The sequence below is a fragment of the Meles meles genome, chromosome 10 (genome assembly GCF_922984935.1).
Source record: "Meles meles chromosome 10, mMelMel3.1 paternal haplotype, whole genome shotgun sequence".
In the NCBI taxonomy this organism is placed as follows: Eukaryota; Metazoa; Chordata; class Mammalia; order Carnivora; family Mustelidae; genus Meles; species Meles meles.
The window spans coordinates 27589755-27611750 of NC_060075.1; the positions used below are offsets into that span (position 1 = coordinate 27589755).

The following is a 21996-nucleotide window of genomic DNA, read 5'->3' on the forward strand; positions in this document are numbered from 1 at the left end:
TTTATCTTAAAACTTCTCGTGGCTATAATTTCCACAACCCACGTAAGGCTCCCCACACTATTGTCAAGGTCTGCCATCTACTTGTTTGCAATTAATTAAGATCTACTTCATGATTCTGATCTTACCTGGCCCACAACCTCAGTTACAACTTACGTCTCTCTTGCTCCAGTTCCTAAGCTAATTTACTTCTATTTAGATTTTCATGATGTAATCATTCAAGGAGCTCCCTTAGTGTCTTCCTTATTTGCCTAAGTGAGAATTTCAGACATTGAGGAAGAATATTGAGATGTTCTAGAGTCACTGAGGCATCTCAGACTATATCATTGGTGCTGATTTCTTAATTTGTTGATTCAACTAATTTATTTTTTTTAAGACTTTATTTTTAAGTAATCTCCACATCCAATGTGGGGCTCGAACTTTCAACCCCAAGATCAAGAGTCATGTGCTCCACCAACTGAGCCAGTCAGCCTCCCTGATTGAACTATTTTGAATGGAGCATTTATTACAAGTCAAGCATAGGCATGGAGAATACTGCATAGACTAGTCTCTGCTCTATGGAGCTTGCACTTAGTGTGAGGAGACAAAAAGCAAGTAAATAAGCAAATAATTTCAGAATGATAAATGCTGTTTTAATCCATTTGGGTTGCTATAACAAAATACCACAGACTAAATAGCTTGTATACAACAGAAGTTTATTTCTTACAGTTGTCAAGGCTAGGAAGTGTAAGGTCAAGGTGCCAGCATAGTTGGGTATTGGCCCTCTTTCAGGTATCCTCAGATAGCGAAAGAAGGCTAGCAAGCTCTGTGGGGGCTTTTTCATAAGGACATTAATCCCATTCATGTGGAATCCACCCTCAGCACCTCCCAAAGACCCCACCTCCTAATACCATCACACTTCATATTAGGATTTCAACATAGGAATTTTGGGGGGACACAAATATTGAGACTATAGCAAATGCTTTTACAAAACTTGAAAAGAAGAGAAAGACAGCAATCAAGGTTGAAAAGGTAAGTCCTGTCCACTTCAAAGTGTAATGTATAATGTTGGCTATTTTAAGATTTTATTTATTTGACAGAGAGAGACACAGCAAGAGAGAGAACACAAGCAGGGGGAGTGGGAGAGGAAAAAGCAGCCTTCCCAGTGAGCAGGGAACCCAATGTGGGGCTCAGTCCCAGGACTCTGGGATCATCATGACCCAAGCCAAAGGCCGATGCTTAATGACTGAGCCACCCAGGTGTCCCTATAATGTTTACTCTTAAAAGAGATTGTATTGGTTAACACTCCTTCCAAAAATTAAGAAGGCTGACTTCCCCATACCCAAACTAACACTTTATCATTATACTTCATAAAGAAGTTGCCTATCTAGGTAATGTAAAAATGGTATCGTATTGTCATTTTAATTACAATTTCTTTTATTTTGAGAAATTGAGCCATTTCTTTGTTTCTTTGCTGTGATTTTCTCTGTGTCCTTTTCCCTTGTTAGATCTGCGTTGTTTTGAACTGATTTAAGAGCTCTTTACATAGAGCATTTAGCACTTTGTCACATGTTCTAAATGTGTTTTTCAATTTATGTTTTAATTAGTTTATGTCTGTGATAATTGTTTCCATGTCAAAAGCAAGCTTCCTTTTTTTATGCTTGTCTCTAAATATTTGGAGAACAAGGATTTTGAGTCAGATTCCCTAGCAACTAACTTAAGATACGGTTTCATGTGCAGCGATTTATTAAAGAAGTTTTCTCAGGAAAAAACAGGAGAATGAAAGCAGCAGAGAGACTTAGCCAAGGAATGATGCAATTTCAATAAGGTCCTGAGGAGGGCAGCATAAGCCTGCTCACTCAAGGGATCCAATTAAGGGCTACAGGAAGCAAAACCACACTGAACTGGAAGGAAGGTGGGGTTGGGGGAAGCACGGTGAATATGGGGAATTGGATGCACAACAAATTATATAAAGAACCTTGAGGGATCTATGTGGGCATTGCAAATGTCTCTTAATAATGTGTGTCAAGGGTCAATGAAAGGAAAGAATAGGGAAGTTCGAACCCAACATTTGATTTCAGTGTGGAAATCTCTTATTTACTTGTTAATTATTAAACTAGGCAACAGAAGGAATCTACCCAGTCAGGACAATTTGGTCCACACTGACCTAGTCACTAATGATTACTCATGTATAATTTGTTTTCTCTTCTCCCTCACCCCTTCCTGGATTTTGACAATCAATCCCAATGGTGCCAAAGTTGTGGAGAAAATCAATTTTGAATAAGTTGAAGGCCAAGTAAATAACTGTAGGTTAGATCTTAGGGGTCTATGAAAAGAGGTAATGCATTGAAAAGGGGAGGTTTGGTCTCGGTTAAGGAATACAGAATTTAGTCTTGTACTATTGCTGATAAGGAACACCTTTGCTGTATTTGTGGAGCAACTGGAAAATAGCCCCTGTTATTGACTCACATTAGCATCTCAGACTATTTTTTTCTTGTTTGAAAAAGAGCACAAGCAGGGGGAAATGTCATTCTTAATCCTCTTGTGAAGTAAAATTTTATCTTGTAAATATCAAGCTGAGGGCACTGGGAAGACTCCTATGACTCCTAATGACAAACACTTCTCTAGTACAGAGCATTAAGCAATTTAGGGCTGTCTTCTTCCACTGGTCACTTTCCGGCATGTCATATATGTACATTAGTGGTTCTCCAGGCTTAGAGGAGAGGATTAGGGAAAAATGAATAGTGCTACTAATGGGTTTATGGGGTTTGGAGGGGTGATAAAAATGTTCTAAAATTTAATGGGGTAATGAATGCACAACTCTGTGAATATAGTAAAAACCCATTGAAATGAATACTTCAAATTGATGAATTCTGTGAAACATGAATTGTATCTCAATTAAGTTGTTTAATTTTTAAAAAATCCTCTCTACAGGAAGACAACTCAAATTTTGACACTTAAAATTCTCACAGACTAAAATCAAGAAAATATTAATTCATTATTAAAAATTGCCAAACACAAATAAATAAGCTATCATTACTGAGGTTAGCAAGAATAAAAAACAACAAATATAGAATCTCATATAGATTTCTATATGAATCTATTAGACTCTATATGAGTCTATTAGAATCTCTATAGATTTCATAATGTTCAAGGAATTATAAAATATTAAATATCTATGTATAAAATACTAAAGAAAAATATGGAATCATAAAAAAATGATTAAGCCAAATGGTAAGCAGGATAAGCAGAAAAAAACCACTTAGACCCTACACCAAAACTATAGAACTCCAAAACCAGACAGAATGTTGCAAAAGGGGACACTTTACTTACAAAGGAAAGCAATTAAATAGAAAGCAGTTTTATCAACAAAAACAAGAGAAAACTAGGATAAGGTTCTACAAAATGCTAAGGGAAAATAAGTATTAATCTATGCTTTTATACCCATTGAGACTATCTATATTAAAGGTAAAATTAAGAAGTGATCAAATTAAAAACATAAAGAGTTCTCCCCCAGCTGACTTTCACTAATGGAACTATAAAAAATGATCATCAGTAAAAAGAAAAATGATCCTAGACAGAAATTTGATATATAAAATTGTAAAATGAGGGAATAAAAGGTAAATATGTAAGGAAATCTGAACAAACTGTGTCTATCATAAAAGTAATAATGATATTTAATTTGGGAAATTGAAATGAACTAAAATACTGGACAGAAATTCAATTCAACTGGAAGGAAGGAGAAAAGAAAGAAGAAAGAAGGAAGAAGGAGGAAGGAAGGAGGTAGAGGCAAGCATCTCCACATTATGGCTCTCACAATTCCTAAGAACAATCTATTTTCTGTTACTACAGCTTAGGATGTGAAGCAGAACTCCAATTAATGTTTTTTAAAAAGATTATATTACTTGTTCTTCCCTTATTATTTAGTTTAATGTTTTTCTTGCTAGGATTACACATTTATAGTGGACTGGGGAACTTTTTCAGAATATGTATGTAAGCTCAGGACATCTGACTCCACAGTAGGTGGTAGGCCCAGGACTGCTTGTTTTGGGATGGCTCCCCAAGTGATTTTAATATGCATCTCTGGCTAGCAAGTTATTATTCTCTGTTTTAACACTTTCCAAGTACCTCCTAAGTGGGTCTGAGCTTGACCTCGAGATACAGTGCCAAACAAGATAACCCTGCTTTTGGGGAAGTGTTAGTGAGTAGGGGGAGGAAAAAATGAAATGAAAAAAGTGTCCATTGTACAGGATATAGAGTGGCATAGACTGTTCATTTCTCCCCAATCTCTTGTTCCCCTTTTTTTTTTTTTTTAAGATTTTATTTACTCATTTGAGAGAGAGAACAAGCAGGGGAGAGACAGAGGGAGAGGGAGAAGCAGACCCTCTGCTGAGCAGGGAGTCCAATGTGGGACTCGATCCCCAGGACCCTGGGATCATGACCTGAGCCAAAGGCAGACACTTAACAATCTGAGCCACCCAGGCATCCCACTCCTGTTCCTTTTTTTAATAGTAATAGATTTTAGTCTAGCCAAATGGCTGTGAGAAATAATAAAGACCACATTTACCAGTCTTTCTTGTAGCTAGATGGAGTCAGTGATCAAATTCTGCCAAAGGATATAAACTGGTGCAGTATTTCCCCAGACAGGTTCTGGGAAATATTCTTTTTTTTTTTTTTTTTTTTAAAGATTTTATTTATTTATTTGACAGAGAGAGATCACAAGTAGGCAGAGAGGCAGGCAGAGAGAGAGGAGGAAGCAGGCTCCCCACGGAGCAGAGAGCCTGATGCGGGGCTCGATCCCAGGACCCTGAGATCATGACCTGAGCCGAAGGCAGCGGCTTAATCCACTGAGCCACCCAGGCGCCTCTGGGAAATATTCTAAAGGGATTTGTTGTGTTGCTTTATTTCTTCTTTGGATCTCCCTCCATTGTGCTGCCCAGAATTCATATGTGATAACTAAAATGTCATACACCATCTTGAGATGATCAAGTAGTGAGTCTGATGATTCTTAGTCCCTGTCTTCTTTGTAGAAGGAGAGACTTACATTGTCTGCCTCCAAAGGGCAAAATCAATTCATATGTTTTAATAGAGAGTAAGGGTAGATTTCATATGCCCAGAGGGAAATATAGATTGTAAGAGTACACACAAATTAAAATCAGTAAATGCTCCTAAGTGAAAGAGTATAGCACCACATTACACTTAAGTGTACAAACACAGTGCAATAGATAATACAGTAGAAATAAAATATGTATTATTTATTTTTCCTTGACAAAGGAATGAAGTTATTTGGGGGTAGCAGTAAATTTGATCGCAGAAAATTACTTCTCTTAGTATATTAATAGAACAGAATGCCATAAGCAGTCTTTTTTTTTTTTTAAGATTTTATTTATTTATTTGACAGAGAGAAGATCACAAGTAGGCAGAGAGGCAGGCAGAGAGAGAGGAGGAAGCAGGCTCCCTGTGGAGCAGAGAGCCCGATGCGGGGCTCGATGCGGGGCTCGATGCGGGGCTCGATCCCAGGATCCCGAGATCATGACCTGAGCGGAAGGCAGCGGCTTAATCCACTGAGCCACCCAGGCACCCTGCCATAAGCAGTCTTAATGATGACCTAAGACTTTTACTTTACAAACACAAAGAATGGAGTACTCTGTTCTGTTTACATAATAAAAAGGCTATTTGAAGTGAAAAATTGATGGTTCCTGGATCTGCAGAGAGGAACAAACTGTCAAGTTAATAAGCGAAATTTCAGCAACATTAAAAATTTTCCAAGTTATTAATATTAGCATTAAAGACAAAGGAAGCAGTAAGTTTATACATTTAGTTCTCTAGTAGAAACAAAAAAGTACAATATTAACATTCCCTTCGACACAACAGTTATTTTCCCATTATTAAATTTTATTTCATCATTTTAAGTTATAATCACAAAATAGAGCTGCTGCTCAAGATTTAGAATAAGCGAATTTCTTAAAATTTTTGATAGAACTACATATTGCTTTGTATTTGAGGTACATGACTTAGTAATGGCCTATTCTGGTTCCCTTTTCTGTATGATATTATCATTTCCTTGAGTTTGGTTGGTCAGTTTTGGCTGTTGTATCTGTATCCCTTTAGAGTTCCAATCCCACTAGATCTAAGAAACTTTAGACTAGTTTAGCTGTATCCAGGAAGTGTTTTCTAAAATGTAATTGGAAATACATTTCTAATATATAAGATCATGGGTTGCCTCTAGTGTGATTAGAAAGAAGTGAAAATAAAGCCTAAACAAGACAGTTGTATTTTAGAGATATTTGGACATCGTCATACAGGGAACTTCCTCATTCCCTTTTAAAGCTGAATGTTATCCCATTTATAGATCTATTATAATTCATTTAACAGGCCCCACGTTGATATACACATAGGTTCATTCTCCCTCACCCTCTTTTTTTTTTTTTTTTTGCCATTTATTTATTGATAAAACCAGATTATTTGACCTATAGAGCTCCTTAGGAACTCAGTTTTGATCATTATATCCCTGTCATGTTGTTCTGCATTTTCCTTTGTTCCTAATCTTTCCTGTGAATTTGTAGAAGCCTGATCAGATTTCTGGAAGGATTTATTCTTAGCTGGTGTTACATACTTCAGTTAGGTGGTATGTAATGTCTGGCTTTATCTCTTTTCATGATGTTAGCAGCCATTGATAATCTGTGCCTGATTCATTAATTCATTAAGAATTGCAGAATGTATTCTAATTTTATCATACCTTCTTCATTTGTTGCCTTGAATAAGAAAATTTCCCTCCTCCACTATTTAGTTACCCTAAGATTATATATACAATTCATATAGGAAGTGTTCTTGATTTTTCCCTTGAATTTACCAGTTTTCAGAGTAATAAAGTTTGTCCCTTAACATTCTTCAAAAGTGGTCAATGAAGATTTTTCTTTAATATCATTTTGGCCTCATAAATTTAAATGCATTTGATGCATTTCAACCCACTGCGGTTATTTCTTTAGTGATTCTTGAATTTTTCTCACCTTTGGCAGCAGAAGATTAAGTTGGCTAGTGGGTATTTTTGATACAATTCTAATGATCTTTGATAGCATCCTCGCTTAATGGTATAACAAGATATTTCTGATTCATTGTGTACATTTCCTGTCTTAAACCTAGAGTCGGACATTTTCTTAGGAGACCCTGGTTTCTTTTATAGGTTAATGTTATTTAGAGTATGCAAGCTAAGGGTACATGGCTAGTAGATTGGTTAATCTTACAGGGGGTCAAAAAAAAAAAAAAATCACTGATTACCTGATACCAGAATCAGTATACTTGTAGGTTATATATCTCTATAAGTCAGCAAAAAGAAATTTGGTACAAATAAGACTCCTGTATTCTGTTGAGATCTGATGAAAAGATAACTAGGTTAAGTTTCCCAAAAAAGGAGATGCCTGGGTTGCTCAGTCAGGTAAGCATCTGCCTTCGGCTCAGGTCATGATCCCAAGGTCCTGGGATCAGGCCCCACATTGGGCACCCTGCTCAGTGGAGAGTCTGTTTCTCCTTCCTACCCTCTCCCTCTTACCTTCTTCCTGCTTGCACTCTCCTTCGTGTGCGCATGCTCTCTCAAATGAATAAATTAAAAAATCTTTTTTAAAAAGTTTCCCCCAAAAGGGTTCAAAGGCTGGGTACTTCTTTGTGGTATTAAGTTAGTCATTTCAATACTCTAAATCATATATAACTTCTACTTCAAAATAGAGATAATATTGCCTATCACACCTTTTATGGGGACCAATATTGAAGTATGTGATAATAATAGCTAACATTTGCTAGGAATTTTTTTTTGTGCCAGGTTTTATGCTAAGTATTTTACCTACTTGTTTCATTAAATCAGTATAAAAGGACAAAAGATACCATTATTATCTCCCTTTTGTAAAGGAGACTATTCAGATTAGAGAGGCTATGAACCTTGCTGTTTACATGAAGAGAAGTTAGGATGATCCAAAGAAGCTATTGTCATTAAGCAGCTCAGAAGGTAGATTTCCTTTCCAGGAGAAATGAGCCAAATTAAATAGAGAATCTACAACTGGACTATTTAGAGTTTGATTGAACATAAGTAGTAATAGCCCAAATTAATTTTTTAAAATGCATTAAATTCATGGTCAAAAGATGAAAGAATATATTTGGATTCCATTACAACCAGTTATGGTGGAAGAAAACTCAGCAACTCATATTCCAGATGGGGCTTTCTTCTTTTGTGGGCAGTGGTGGGGGGGGGGGTGGGGAGGTGGTGAGGATGGAGGAGTATTCTTAGCTTTTTATTTTAATTCCAGTATAGTTAAAATACAGTTTTTTACTAGTTTCAGGTGTACAATATAGTGATTCAGCAATTCTATACATTACTCAGTGCTCATCATTGTAAGTGTACTCTTTCTTTAATCCCCATCACCTGTTTCACCCATCCCCCGCCCCCAGGTTGGGTTCTTTTACAAACTGGCTTTTTGACTTTGCCAAGTGATTTGTTTTCTTTAGCCCTGAGTTCTTCAACAGAGGAGTTAAAATACATATTTCAGAAGCTAACGTGCTAGGACTAGAGTAGAACACTAATGTTTGAGTATGGCTTACTGTTACTTGATTATGGCTTACTATTCATGTGCAGAATTAAAAAAAAAAAAAAAGAAACCCTTACAACAAATATATAGCTTCCGTGGATTCAGGTTTCTGAATCATTGAATGATTCACTCATTTAACATACTTATTGGACCCATACTATGAGCTAGGCACTGTAGCAAGTAGTATTCTAGCAAATGCTGAACAAAATGAAGTCTTCATTTTTCTAGTTTACATTCTAGTAAGGGACTTATTTAATGCTTAATAAACTGATGAATGTAAAAACTGATTATTAGGTGAATGAATGATTAGGAGGGGGATCTGAAAAGTATTCTGATAGGTGACCTAATGTTAGAAGCTTGACATTTAAAAAATGAAAATTTATGGGGGGCACCTGTGTGGCTCAGTCAGTCGAGCGTCCCTTTCCTGATTTTGGCTCAGGTCATGGTCGAAGGTCATGAAATGGAGACCTGCATCAGGCTCCCTGGTCAGCAGGGAGTCTACTTGGGATTCTCGCTTTCCCTCTGCCCCTCCCCTCCACTCTCTGTCTCTCTCTTTCTCTCAAATAAATAGGTATAAATAAATAAAACTTAGGGAAAATAGTTGATTAAATTTTGCTCCATCTATTATGTGGCTTTAAGGATGATGTTCAAATGGCATGAGAATTATGAAGTAGTATGAAAACTGCTTATAACATGGTTAAGTGAAAAACACAGGACACAAAATTATGCACATATTTTTATTACAATCATGTTAAAAAAAGTCATTAGAAGAAAGGCTAAGAAGAAATACTTCAAAAGTTACCAGTATATGTTAATAGTGATTATTGGAGACTTCCCTTATTATTTGTTCTATTTTCCAAATTTTCTGTAATATGATTATATCATCTTTGATATGAAAATAAATTTAATTTTTTTCTTGAGCCAATATGTTTTTAATAGTATTAGAATTTCAATCCACCTATTACATTAAATATATAATTTGTGTTCAATTTTTAATTATTCAAAGTCAAACACTACAGAGTTTTTGAAGTTCCTCATGGAATTCTTTACTGGTCCTTTGATTTTTTTTTAAATTTTTTATTTATTTCTTATTTTTTAATAAACATATAATTTATAATATAAAACATTATATATTTATAAAATGAATTTAATTTTTAAAAAGTTAGTCTATGTAATGATACCTCTCATTCATGGCATTATAGAAGTTTTTTGTTTTGTTTGTATTTCACATTTAGAAATTAGACTTTAACCATTTCCGTAATTTGGACAAGCTGGACCCAGAGTTGAAAACAGCACACCTGGATTGCAAATGTTTCCTAAAGAGAGAAAAGAGGCTGCAGATGAGGTTGAGGCAAGTCTCATGCCTTCTGTTGTAGCATCATACCTATCTGGAGTTTACCTCCCAAGTAGATTTTCTCCAGGGGTAGGAAATCCTAGCAACTGAACATCCCTCTCAATAAAACACAATGCCCAAGTGATTTGTAAATAGAATATAACATCAGAAAGAGGAAATTGCCCAAGACCCTGTTTTATCCTAAATGTTTCCATTTCTTTGGTGATCAAGGGAGGATAGCTGAAGATTAGCAACATGTATTAAGAGCCAAAGTATGGGGGTGCCTGGGTGGCTCAGTGGGTTAAACCTCTGCCTTCAGCTCAAGTCATGACCAATCCCAGGGTCCTGTCATCGAGGCCCGCATCGGGCTCTCTGCTCAGCGGGGAGCGTGCTTCAGCCTGCCTCTCTTACCTACTTGTGATCTTTCTCTCTTTGTCAAATAAATAAATAATCTTTTTTTTTTTTAAAGCCAAAGTACGCATGAGATATGATATTCTATTTTCTCTTTAGAATAATGCACTGAGGAGAGAACTGTATTACCAAATTTTGGATGAGAAAATGGGAAATATAAATACCTGGAGTCCCACATCCAGACGAGCAACGAAACTGTGATTCAAATTAGATGCAAACCGACTCAAAAAACACTGCTTAAAAGCTCACATATGGGGACCAAAATATCAAATATTTCTTGGTAGAACCCCTTCCCCATAGCACTTCTGGGTCCCTTAAATGTTTATTAAATATTTTTTAGTGATGATTTTGCTTGCAAAAGACACCAACCACCTTTTTATTAGCATGACATCAGTTTCTGGATCTAGAGCAATGTCAGCCTAGGCAAGTGTGAATACTATCCTGCAGCTGTTCATAGTGTTTAAACTGCCAGGGTCTGTGAGAGAAGGACGCGTGGTGGATGCGAGAAGGGCCATATTGGAATAGATGGCTTTGCAATGAGTTGGGAACAGTTCCCCTTGCCTCAGTCTCTGCACCTCCATGAGAAGCCACATCAGGACCTGGTTCTGCAGTCAGTGTGCTCAAGTGAGGAACAGAAGCCCAGAGTGAACCTAAGGCTGGAACAAGGAACATTGCCTTTGGTTCCTTTCAGTAGATCGAGTGACCAGTACATACCCTGAGGTGACCTCTTCTTTGGAATCAGATGATTACTTAGTCATCTGTTCGTAATACATTGCTGACCAGAAAAACCAGACTTTGAAATCAATAATTTAATATGTATATGTACACACACACACATTCATATAAAGACGAAAATAAACTAGGTCTGGTTTAAATACAACTTAACATTCCAGAGTAATGAAGACTGTACTGATTTTATTCCTGGATCTGGTTTCTTAGCCAAATCAGAGCCAAATAAAGCAATATGTGCGTGTTTATGTTAAGTGACATACACAATGTCTACTTAGGATACCTCTCAGTGGCTTTCATAAGAAAAAAAACCCATCCTAAGTTTCATCTCTTCTCTAGGTGACTCCACTATAGGCCATAAATCTCCCTTTGAATTCAACTATCTCACAACCAAGCTCTCTGAGAACCTGCTAAAACCAGCAGGCACAGTGTTATCAGTGAGCCAGAACAAGAGAAAACCCCGGAGCCCCCGTCAGCCATCTTGGTCCCTCTGCAGTCGGCTCCTTCGTACCCCCAATAGCAATGACAGGAAAATCTCTTCTCCATCGCTTCCAGGTCCGTATCCGATGCTTTTCCTTTCACAATAAATTCTCCATCCTCGGAGGCCTCGATGTGGTAACTTGCAGGGTTCAGGTGAAGGTAATCCGGGGCTTTCCATACTCTCCTTCTGCATCTCCCGTTCCCCCTGCAGAGGTGAAGGCTGCACACCTCAGCTGCTTGCGTCACGTTGACTATGTAGCTCCCTAAATCAGAACTCACGTACTGCTTCACCTTTGTACAGTTGCCCTAGAAATGTGGAAACAAATGGGCTTTAGTGGGTTTGGGCACTGATAGGGTTTGAGCATCTAGGCCCCCAAGGCAGTTCTTTGGCCTTGAGTGAAACCTAACCTCTTGGCTCCAGTTGGTTGATCTCTGAGGCTCAGGTGCTAAAACACAGGGGAGCTGATCAGAAAGGATGAAAGGTCCAAGGCGCAGGAGATGGAGAATAGGTTACAAGGGAGCTAAGCAACTGAACTTGCAAATGGGTCCCAGAGTCCTCATATAAGGACCCTGCCTTCTTCCAATTTACCTCCTTTTTTTTCTCCTTCTAGCCTCCAACTTAATGGGTGTTGAAAAAAAAAACCAAAAACCCAAATTAGAAATCATGCCAGAGCTGCTGTCCTCTGGCTGCTTTTTGGGGTGTTCTGTACCTTTCATACTTGTGTAGGAACCTGAATCCTCATAGTCTACTGATTTATTATTGACTAGTCGACGGGTAGGTTCCTGGATTTTCCTGTCATTTACACTCAAATATCAACTGCCCTGGGTTCTGGACGTCTGTATACAATTCAAACACGGGAAAGCCTGACTAGGTCATTTTTTTTTTTTTATAGTTCCTATTATGTGTTCTAAACAGAGGCCACCTGGTTTGTGCCCTCTGCTTCCTCTTACCAACCGCACAGGCTGGAGAGGAAATATTAACACCTAGAGAGTCAAGAATTGATTCTTCCCACTTCTACCTAATTCTTATATTAGACAGGGGAGACTTCTAACCTGATATTGTCAGGTTAAAACAGTTTCATGAAAGAGATCTTGACAGCAACAAATTGAACCTGTGCACTTCTCAGAGTAATATCAGATCATCACGAACTTGCAAAAAATTCAATTTAACAAAAAGGGTTGAGGATACAATATTTACAATTGCAGGCAAATGTATCATACTGTAGAGATATAAACAAACAGCATCTGGAAATACAGAAGAGATTGTGACTAATATGGATTGGGAAAAACTAGAAAGACCTATTAGAGTAAATAATGTCTGAGCTGGGAGAAATTTGAAGAGAGCTATAGATCTCACTTAAAATGCTATTAATTTTCAGCTAATTTCCCCACAGAGGAAAAATAGATTCAATGCAGAAATTGAAAACTTACCATCTGTTTCTTCTTCTCAAAATAGGATATAACACATTTAATGTAGTAGTTAAATGCAAGTGCTCCAGAGTCAAACCGTGGTTAATGCCAGCTTCACCAGTAAGTCGCCTAACTAGGTGTTACCTAGTTGGATTTCCTCTCTTGTTTCTTCATCAATAAATGAGGATGGCAGTCCCTACCTCATAAGGGTTATTATGGCCAATAAGTGAGCAAATCCAAAACAAAAAGCATTTAGCACAATCTGAGCACATAATAAGTAGTCAATAAATGTCAGTATTATGATTACTGTCTTAACAAAAGTTAATAATACTATTGAGCTCCTTCAATTATTAGGCATTGATTTAGACTTTAATTCTAACGCTAGTTTATTGTGGGAGCCATAAGAGCTCCAATTGGAGTTAACTATCCAAGGAAAGAGCAAATACTTTAAATAATATTAACTATATCTTCAAGGTTCCACCTTACCTCAGATGAAGTTAAATTCATGTCTCCCCAGATGACAATGCCTGCCGCTCCCAAGGCAGCACTTTCTCCAATGGTACTGATTAGATCTTGCTAGATTGAAGAGATTAGAGTTCATTATTCATGATATAAAACAGCACTCTAGGGATTCAGATTAGAGGCTGAGTGCAATATAATATAATAGGATGATTCTCCACGTTCTTAGAGTAACACAAATGTTGAATAAACCAAGGCTCAAAAATCACACTCCATAATCATATGGAAAAACATACTAAATATTTTTAAAGAAAAACTTGCATTTTGCCAAACAGGATATCATTTTGATGACAGCCTAGAAATAGCCACCAGAAGCTATCTAATAAAAGTCAACTGGGGCTAATACACACAAACCAGCCATATGTACGTGACCCAGAAACAGAATCTGAAAGTTTTTCTTCAAATGTGGAGAATACCTCACATTCCTCTTAGCTAAATTCTCTTCCCGATTTGCAACACTCCCGGGAGGACTTCACCTCTGCAGGGACCCAGAAGGGTTTTGTGTGGTCTGGATCCCAAGGCCAGGCAAAGTGACTCAGTGTTAAGGACCCACAGGCTCTGCTTTGGTCCACCCTTATGTTTGGTCTCTGAAGCTATTCGTGTCTGATTTCAATGTACCTGACTTAATGGGCTTTATTTATGACTCATCCAGTCATGATAGAGATGCCTGACTTTTTCTCTGTATGTTAAGTAAATGAAAACAAAACTTCAGTAGGGGATTTTTGGTTTTGTCATCCTAAAGGATTTAAGTGTTTAAGGATTAATATGGATTGAGGCCATTTCAGAAGGAAGTTAGGAGTTGAAGGTATGCAGTTGGTTTCCTAATTTAAGGTCCTGTGGTAGGTTTCCTAGATAAGTTTATTAAATTATAGTATATTCTCCGATGGTTTAGGATTCTAAGCCTTTTACTCCAAGTATGAATTTCCATCAGTTACATGCTGGAAAATGTAACTGGGTGATTTGCTGGAAAATAAAAACAGAACTTTATAATTGTATTTTGCCTGGGACCTTTTCTATTAAAATCAACACTTGAGAGATACATCTTCTTATCTGTTCACTTTTATGGTCCACTCAAAGGTTTTACAATCTCAGTGTCTTGGGTTTTATTCTTCTGGAAATTTTCAAAAAGGGTGGAGATTTTGGTTTAAAGGACTTTCCCTTTCAGGTTCAGATCCGTTTCCATTTCTGTGACCACGGAGTCTGCTGAATAGGTCAGAGCTGACATAACAAGAAAGGAAGTTTTCATGAGGCTCTAGTGAGATAGGGGAAGTGAAATGTTTTTGAAAATTATCTATGATATGGTGAATATGGGAGGTGCCAGCCATGTAATGCCCAGAATGAGGACTCTGCTGGTTCTACACCTATTGCCTCTTTTGGCAAAGATACAAGGAGCAGGGAACCTCCTTCCACTCACTTTGAAGTTAGTGAAGCCATAATGACATCATGTGACCAGAGGGGCCAAATCCCGCAGTGGCCTTCCATGAATTACTATTACATGTATGTTACACCTTTTTCTGCTGCCCCACAGGTCTTGAATATTCTATTCTGGAGTGTGTTTTGTTTTGTTTTCCCAGCCTTTGTTCTCTTTGTTTTTCAGTTTCAGTGGTTTCTATTGAGACATCCTGAGGCTCTGGAAATCTTTCCCCAGCCCTGTGCAGTATAAAGCCCATCAAAGACATTCTTCATTTCTGCTATAGTGTTTTTGATCTCTAACATTCCTTTTTGATTATTTAGTAGCATTTCCAGCTCTGGTTACATTGCCCATCTATTTTGCATGCCTGTCTACTTTATTAGAGCCCTTCACATATTCATTAGAGTTGTTTTAAATTTCCAGTCTGGTAATTCCAACATCCCTGCCCTATCTGAGTCTGCTTCTGATGCTTGCTCTGTATCTTCAAATTCTGTTTTTGCCTTTTAGTATGTCTTGTAGTTTTTTCTTGATAGCTAGACATGATTTAATTTTTTCTTGATGGGCAAATAGCTCATACTAGGTAAAAGGAACTGCTATAGATAGGCACTCAGTAATGTGCTAGTAAGATGTAGAGGAAATGGAAGTGTTCTGTAGTCCCATGATTAGTTCTTGGTCTTTTAGTGAGCCTTTGCCTCTGGACTATGAAATTCACAGGTTGATCAGTTGTGTTTCCCACTTCTTAGGTGGGATAGTGGGGCTAGATGGGGTTAGAGCCGGGCATTTCGCTTCTTGCAAGTGGAAGACTAGAGCCAGCTGGAGTTGGGTATTTCCCTTCTCCCAGTTCACCTGGGCTCTGATAAGTCCCCAGTAGGTTTGGTACTGGTTAGTTTCTCCTGAGGGCAGAACTTGTTAAGAAGAACAGAATGTTCTTGAGTATTCAAAACAGTTCTTTTTCTCCACCCCCTGCCAGATGCATTAGAAGATTTTTCTCTGATATTCACTGTGAGAATCTTATAAGTTTTTGGAGAGAAAACTCACAAAATTATATCCCTACCCATGACTAAGTCCCCTGGAGTTTTTATCTCTCAGATTGGTCCTCACTGAGTCTCCAACAATTTGTCAATTATAATTCAAGTTACTCTACTCTGGCTGTGGTTCCCACGGAGGTTTGTGATCTGGTAAGTTGTGATTCTCTATATTCACCTGTTTCCTCTTGAATTTTTAGGGCAGCAATTTGCCCCATGTCTTCCCTTCTCATGAATCTAAGAAGAGTTGATTTTTCTTTCTTTCTTTCTTTTTTTTTAAGAAGAGTTGATTTTTCAGTCTGTTTAGCTTTTTACTTGTTAGAATGGTGTGGTAACTTCCAAGCTTCTTACCATGCTGAACTAGAAACCCTAAATCTCCCATGAATTCCTTTGGGCTAAAGCAGTGTCATCAGAGGGAAGTGGGAGACACAGCGTTTACAGGTTCTAAGTAAGGAAGCTATAGATGTTTGCCATGAAACCCACACCTTCTGAGGCTGATTATCAGAAAGGAATGCTGGGGGCATCTGATTGGTTCAGTTGGTTATGCATCTGCCTTCAGTTCAGGTCATGATCCCAGGGACTTTGATCGAGTCCCACATCAGGCTCCTTGCTCAGTGGGGAGTCTTCTGCCTTTCCCCCTGCACGTGTGCTTAAGCTGTCTCTCACTCTCTCTCTCTCTTTTTCAAATAAATAAATCAATAAAATCTTTTTTAAAAAATTGAATGTTAAGGGGCACCTGGGTGGCTCAGTGGGTTAAAGCCTCTGCCTTCGGCTCGGGTCATGATCCCAGGGTCCTGGGATCGAGCCCCGCGTCGGGCTCTCTGCTCCACGGGAGCCTGCTTTCCTTCCTCTCTCTCTGCCTGCCTCTCTGCTTACCTGTGATCTCTGTCTGTCAAATAAATAAATAAAATCTTTAAAAAAAAAATTGAATGTTAAATTTCTTCCCAATGTGTCCTTTAGAGTTTATTGGAACTGGTTCAACATGGCGAGTCTTCATGCACATGTTGACTACAGGTAGGGAGTCAATAGCAGATATTAATGCAAATTTCTCTACCAGATTAGCTCACTGTCACCAGCTGAGAGCAGGGTGCTGAATGAATCACAGAGCAGCTATGTTTGGGGGACCAAAAGAGCAAGGGCTGTATTCAGTGAGGGAAGTGACAGGTAAGATGCCTCTGGGAATAGATTAAGGACCATATGAGAGTATGAGCTACGTGAGTGATGTCACATGAAAGAAGAAATAAAGAACGGCGCATGCTGTAACAGCAACAAATATTCCAAGTCCTAGCATTTTCTCCGGCTCTCTCTGATGCTCACCACAGTGCATGTAAGTAAGGTGCCCACTGTGGGGAGCTGGAGCATCACCAATGAGCTCCTTGCGTGTTACCAGAGGAAATACTAATTAATTAGAGGGAAAGACACTTTTAAATCTACAGTCAAGAAAACTCCCTTCATTATTTTTAAAAACATAACATCAAGTTTTATTTAGGTTGTGTGTATGTAAGTGGTGTAGGCAATCTTTCGTGTGAAATGAGGTGTTACTGCCCCTATATCGTCCCACTACGGCTGCTGATTATGATTCCATTCTTAGATAGTCCCTTTCCAAGTTTAAGGCTTTGGTACCTGGTAAAAAGTGACAGCTGCACCACATATATTTTTTAGTGTCTCAAATTTTCATATGTATTTTCTCATTTGATTTTCATAATACTTCTGCTAGGTAGATAGGGCGGGTAATACTGTCTCATTTTATTTACTAAGATAATGAGGCACCAAGGTTGGACAGGTGAGGAAATTTGCCACTTATTGGTAAATGTTTCTCTAATCCTAACTATATGTATGTGTACACATGCACAAACATGCACATACAAAAACACATTCTAAACTGCAGATATCATGGCGCTGGCTGGCTCCGACAGTGGAACATGCGACTCTTGATCTCAGGGTTGTAAGTTTGAGCCTCACATTGGGTGTAGAGATTACTTAAAAATAAAAAGTCGGGGCATCTGGGATGGCTCAATCGGTTGAGCGTCTGCCTTCAGCTCAGGTCATGATCCCAGGGTCCTGGGATCAAGCCCCGCATAGGGCTCCCTGCTCGGTGGGAAGTCTGTTTCTCCCTCTCCCACTCCCCCTGCTTGTGTTCCCTCTCTCACTGTCTCTCTTTGTCAAATAAATAAATCTTTTTAAAAAAATAAAATAAAAAATTAAAAATCTTTTTGAAAGATTTTATTTATTTATTTTTGTCAGAGAGCAAGCAGAAGTAGGCAGAGTGGCAGGCAGTGGCAGACAGAGAAGCAGGCTCCCTGCTGAACAAGGAACCCGATGTAGGACCCGATTCCAGGACCCCGGGATCATGGGTCGACCCGAGTTGAAGGCAGCAGCTTAACCAACTGAGCCACCCAGGTGTCCCCCAAAATTAAAAATCTTAAAAAAAAAAATAAATTGCAGTTATCTTTCGGAAGATTAGAAATGGACACAAGCCATTATTAGTCATTAATGATTTGGTACCAGTGAATGTCAGGTTTTTAAAATTTTGTGGGCAGATTTTTATGGAGGATAGAATAAAATGGTGGGTAAACTGATGGTATAAAACATTTGGAAGTACTTTACCATTCAGAAATTTTCAGAATGATACCGAATGATTCTTAGGACTGCCGAAGAAAACTGTTTCTTGATGAGACCCTGTTGTTCCTTCTTTTCTTAAAACAAATATTTCTGAGGCTGTAGCTGCTCAAGGAAGCTTATCTAGGTTTATCGAATGTGCAGAATGTACCAGTAGTGTAAGCTAATCTTTTAAAATGAACACTTTATCCCTTAAATTTTATTGTTTCTTCTGAAAGTAAATTTATTATCATCAAAGATAGAAACTTGTTTAAGTCAAATATAAAAAAAGGAAAGAAGTTTCACAGAAGAAAGTAATATTTAACTTTCAGTTCCAGGGTCAAGAAGATCTAGAGGACTTTTTAAGCCTCCCAGGTGGTACTAATTCCTATCATTCTTAATCATTTGTTGATGCCTTTTCTGGGAAGTACAAATACCAGTTCACAATGGAGACTTTTCTCTTCTTACTCATCTCATTAATGATGTCCAAGGAATAGCATTTACCAAATCCTGATACAACTGTGCCTTTTCTTCTTCTGAGGATTAGGCTGTATTCGCTATATGCTCTGTAGATACCTACTAGTCATGCCAAAGCCCTCATCTGGTTTTCCTGAGCCTCATCTGGGTTTCGAAAGCTTCACAGTCAGAACATCTCTAAGCATAAGTGTATTAAAATATACTCTGGTGATTTGAAATTTGCAATGGTGGAGAAGGAGGAAATGTGATAAACCGATGGTATCCAGTAATATCTTAAAATACCACTGCACCACCCATGTGAAGGCCTGAACAAGTTCACACAGTGGCGCCTGGGTGGCTCAGTGGGCTAAGCCTCTGCCTTCGGCTCAGGTCATGATCCCAGGGTCCTGGGATTGAGCCCCGCATCGGGCTCTCTGCTCAGTCAGGAGCCTGCTTCCCCCTCTCTGCCTGCTGCTCTGCCTACTTGTTCTCTCTCTGTGTCAAATAAATAAGTAAATCTTAAAAAAGAAATTAAAAAGAAAGTTTACACATACTTATTGAAGTCCAGCCGTTAGAGCAGCATCTACTTTTAAGTGTTTATCTCAAGGAGGTTCCATTTGAGTTACCAGAGTAGCAAAGGGAGAATAAGGAAGAGAAAACTGAGGTGAAAGTTCATCTATTTTAAAAGTTACCCTTCTGGTTTGTGGGAGGCCTTTGGCTACAATAGTAAAATAAACAATAAAACTTGTATTTGTAAGTTTTACCCTAGGGTTGCAAAACCATCTGCTAGTGATGAATTTATGATTGATTTTTTTTAGCTTTTTAATTGTGGTAAGAAGACACATAAAATTTACTCCCTTCACCATTTCTAAGTGTATTGTTCAGTAGGGCTACGTATATTCACATTGCCCTGCCTCCCTTGTACCTTTTATCAAAACTGGTATTATGCATTAAAAAGTAAACATTTTTTTTTCCTTGACATTAGATGGTGAGGCCAGAAGCAAGAATGCTTCCAATTACACTTCCAAATGTGAGGGCAAACTACTCCATTTTAAAAATATCCTCTCTGATTTTCCAGCCTGTCCACCAGCAACTGCTTCAATAAAGGCCAGTCATGAGGGAGCACCATCAAAGCTGGGGAGGAAGGGGGAAGGATTTGCTCTCATTGCCTTTTAACCTTACCTCCATAACATGTTCCTTAAAAGAATAATAAATAATTAAAATTCAGTTGGCATAAACGAAGAGTCTAAAAGGATGGGTAATCAAAGGAACAGTTATGGGGGTGCCTGGGTGGTTCAGTGGGTTAAGCATCTGCCTTCAGCTCAGGTTATGATCTCAGGGTCCTGGGATAGATCCCTGCATTGGGCTCGCTGCTCCGCAGGGAGCCTGCTTCCCCCTACCTTTCTCTGCCTACTTCTCTGCCTACCTCTCTGTGATCTCTGTCAAATAAAAATGGAGGAACAATTATCCTGCTTTCTAAGAGACCACTAATTGGGAATTCCTCAAAGAACACAATTAACAAAGAAATGTCTCTTTTAGGGGGCACCCTGGGTGGCTCAGTCAGTTAAGCATCTGCCTCTGGCTAAAGTCATGGCCTCAGGGTCCTGGGATTCTCCTGGCAGGCTCCCTGCTCAGTGAGGAGTCTGCTTTTCCCTCTTCCTTTTCTCCTCCCCCTGCTTGTGCTCTCACTCTCAAATAAATAGATGAAATCTTTAAAAAAAAAAAAAAGTCTCTTTTAAAGACAGAGAGGAAACCACCCCCCACCCATCTTTGGCAAGGGATATCTTACCTTAGAAAGAAAAAATAAAGGTTCATTTCTGTAGCCTAACCTTGTGTAGACGAATACAGGCAGAGCATAATCATGGGATGTCATGGTGGAGATCCTCAGGGATTCACGCACTCGAAATTGCGAGAAGCGCAAAATGTTTTTGTTGTCGCCGAGAGACTTTCTGACACCAACAGAAGGATATAAAGCAGCACTGCTATTCCAGAGCCAAGAGAGCTCATTGTTTCTCAAAACTTCCTCTTCTGGGCATGACCCAGTATAATTCGGGGCATAAACATTATAATTGTGGCAATCCGGATATAAATAATAACCCCAGAGGCCCTTGGGTCTACTCCTCATTCCCAGTTCAAGGGTTTCCTTCATGAAAGCTTTTGCACTTTCTTCAAATGTTGCTTTGGCTAAGTATTCAATATCAGTAGCCGATACGTTCTCTTGCATATCAGAAATAAGCTTTCTTGACTTTTGTCTGTAAACATCTTTTGTGTTCCAGTTACGGGCCCACTGGGGTCGCCAGTATTCCCAGTCTATAACAGCAAGGCCACTGAAATCTTCAGCAGGGATGTAATAATTAATATCTTGGTCAGCTTTTTCTAGATGCACTTGCAAGCTTATGTTCTGGGGGAGACCCCCATTAATGGGAACCCCCTGGGATGTATACCATGGATAGTAGCCCAGTCTGTTGACATAAAATATAGTGACATTTTGCCCCCTGGCCTTGGCCAGTGGGCTTCCAATCACCTGAAACATTTTCAAATTTAGTCCTATATTGTATTTTACCAAACACTGATCCGTTGGAGCATTCCAAGCAGCTATAAAAGGTTTCCTTTGATAAATTGGAAGTCGGGCAGGTTTCAGAGAAGAGATAGACTTCAGAATGAAGAGTATGAGCAGCCATGATGTGAGATGTATTGGTTGAACAGCACAAAACCTTAATTGTCCTTCAGATAATACTTTCATGATAAGATAAAACCTTATCTTCTGCTTTAATGTACTGTGGAAGACCTGTAAGATGTATTTTTCTATTAGTGATACTTGGAGGAAAAAGACTCAAATACTGGATGATATTATTGTTCCATATTTATATTTCAAAGTGCTTTTTATTTAAAGGTTTGAATATAAATAAATTGAGATATAAAAGCAAGGATAGTGACAGAGCTTCTCTTCAGAGGCAAACGGTGCAATTCGGTAAACATTCACGGAACTTCAGGCCCTATGTCTAGAATACAAAATGAACAAGATGTGGTTCTTGCCCTCAAAAAAAAGCTCATGATCGAATAAAAAAAATG

General features: G+C 38.5%; 1 protein-coding gene across 1 annotated transcript; it reads right to left on the reverse strand.

Moving 5' to 3' along the window:
• Window positions 1–11399: 11399 nt before the first annotated feature.
• Window positions 11400–21667, reverse strand: LOC123951404 (hyaluronidase-4). The gene is made up of 3 exons (XM_046020092.1): window positions 20714–21667; window positions 13402–13491; window positions 11400–11811 (listed from the first exon to the last, which is right to left on the reverse strand). The coding sequence occupies exons 1-3, from the start codon at window positions 21665–21667 to the stop codon at window positions 11410–11412; spliced, it is 1446 nt and encodes a 481-aa protein (XP_045876048.1). The 3' UTR covers window positions 11400–11409.
• Between the last annotated feature and the right edge of the window lie 329 nt (window positions 21668–21996).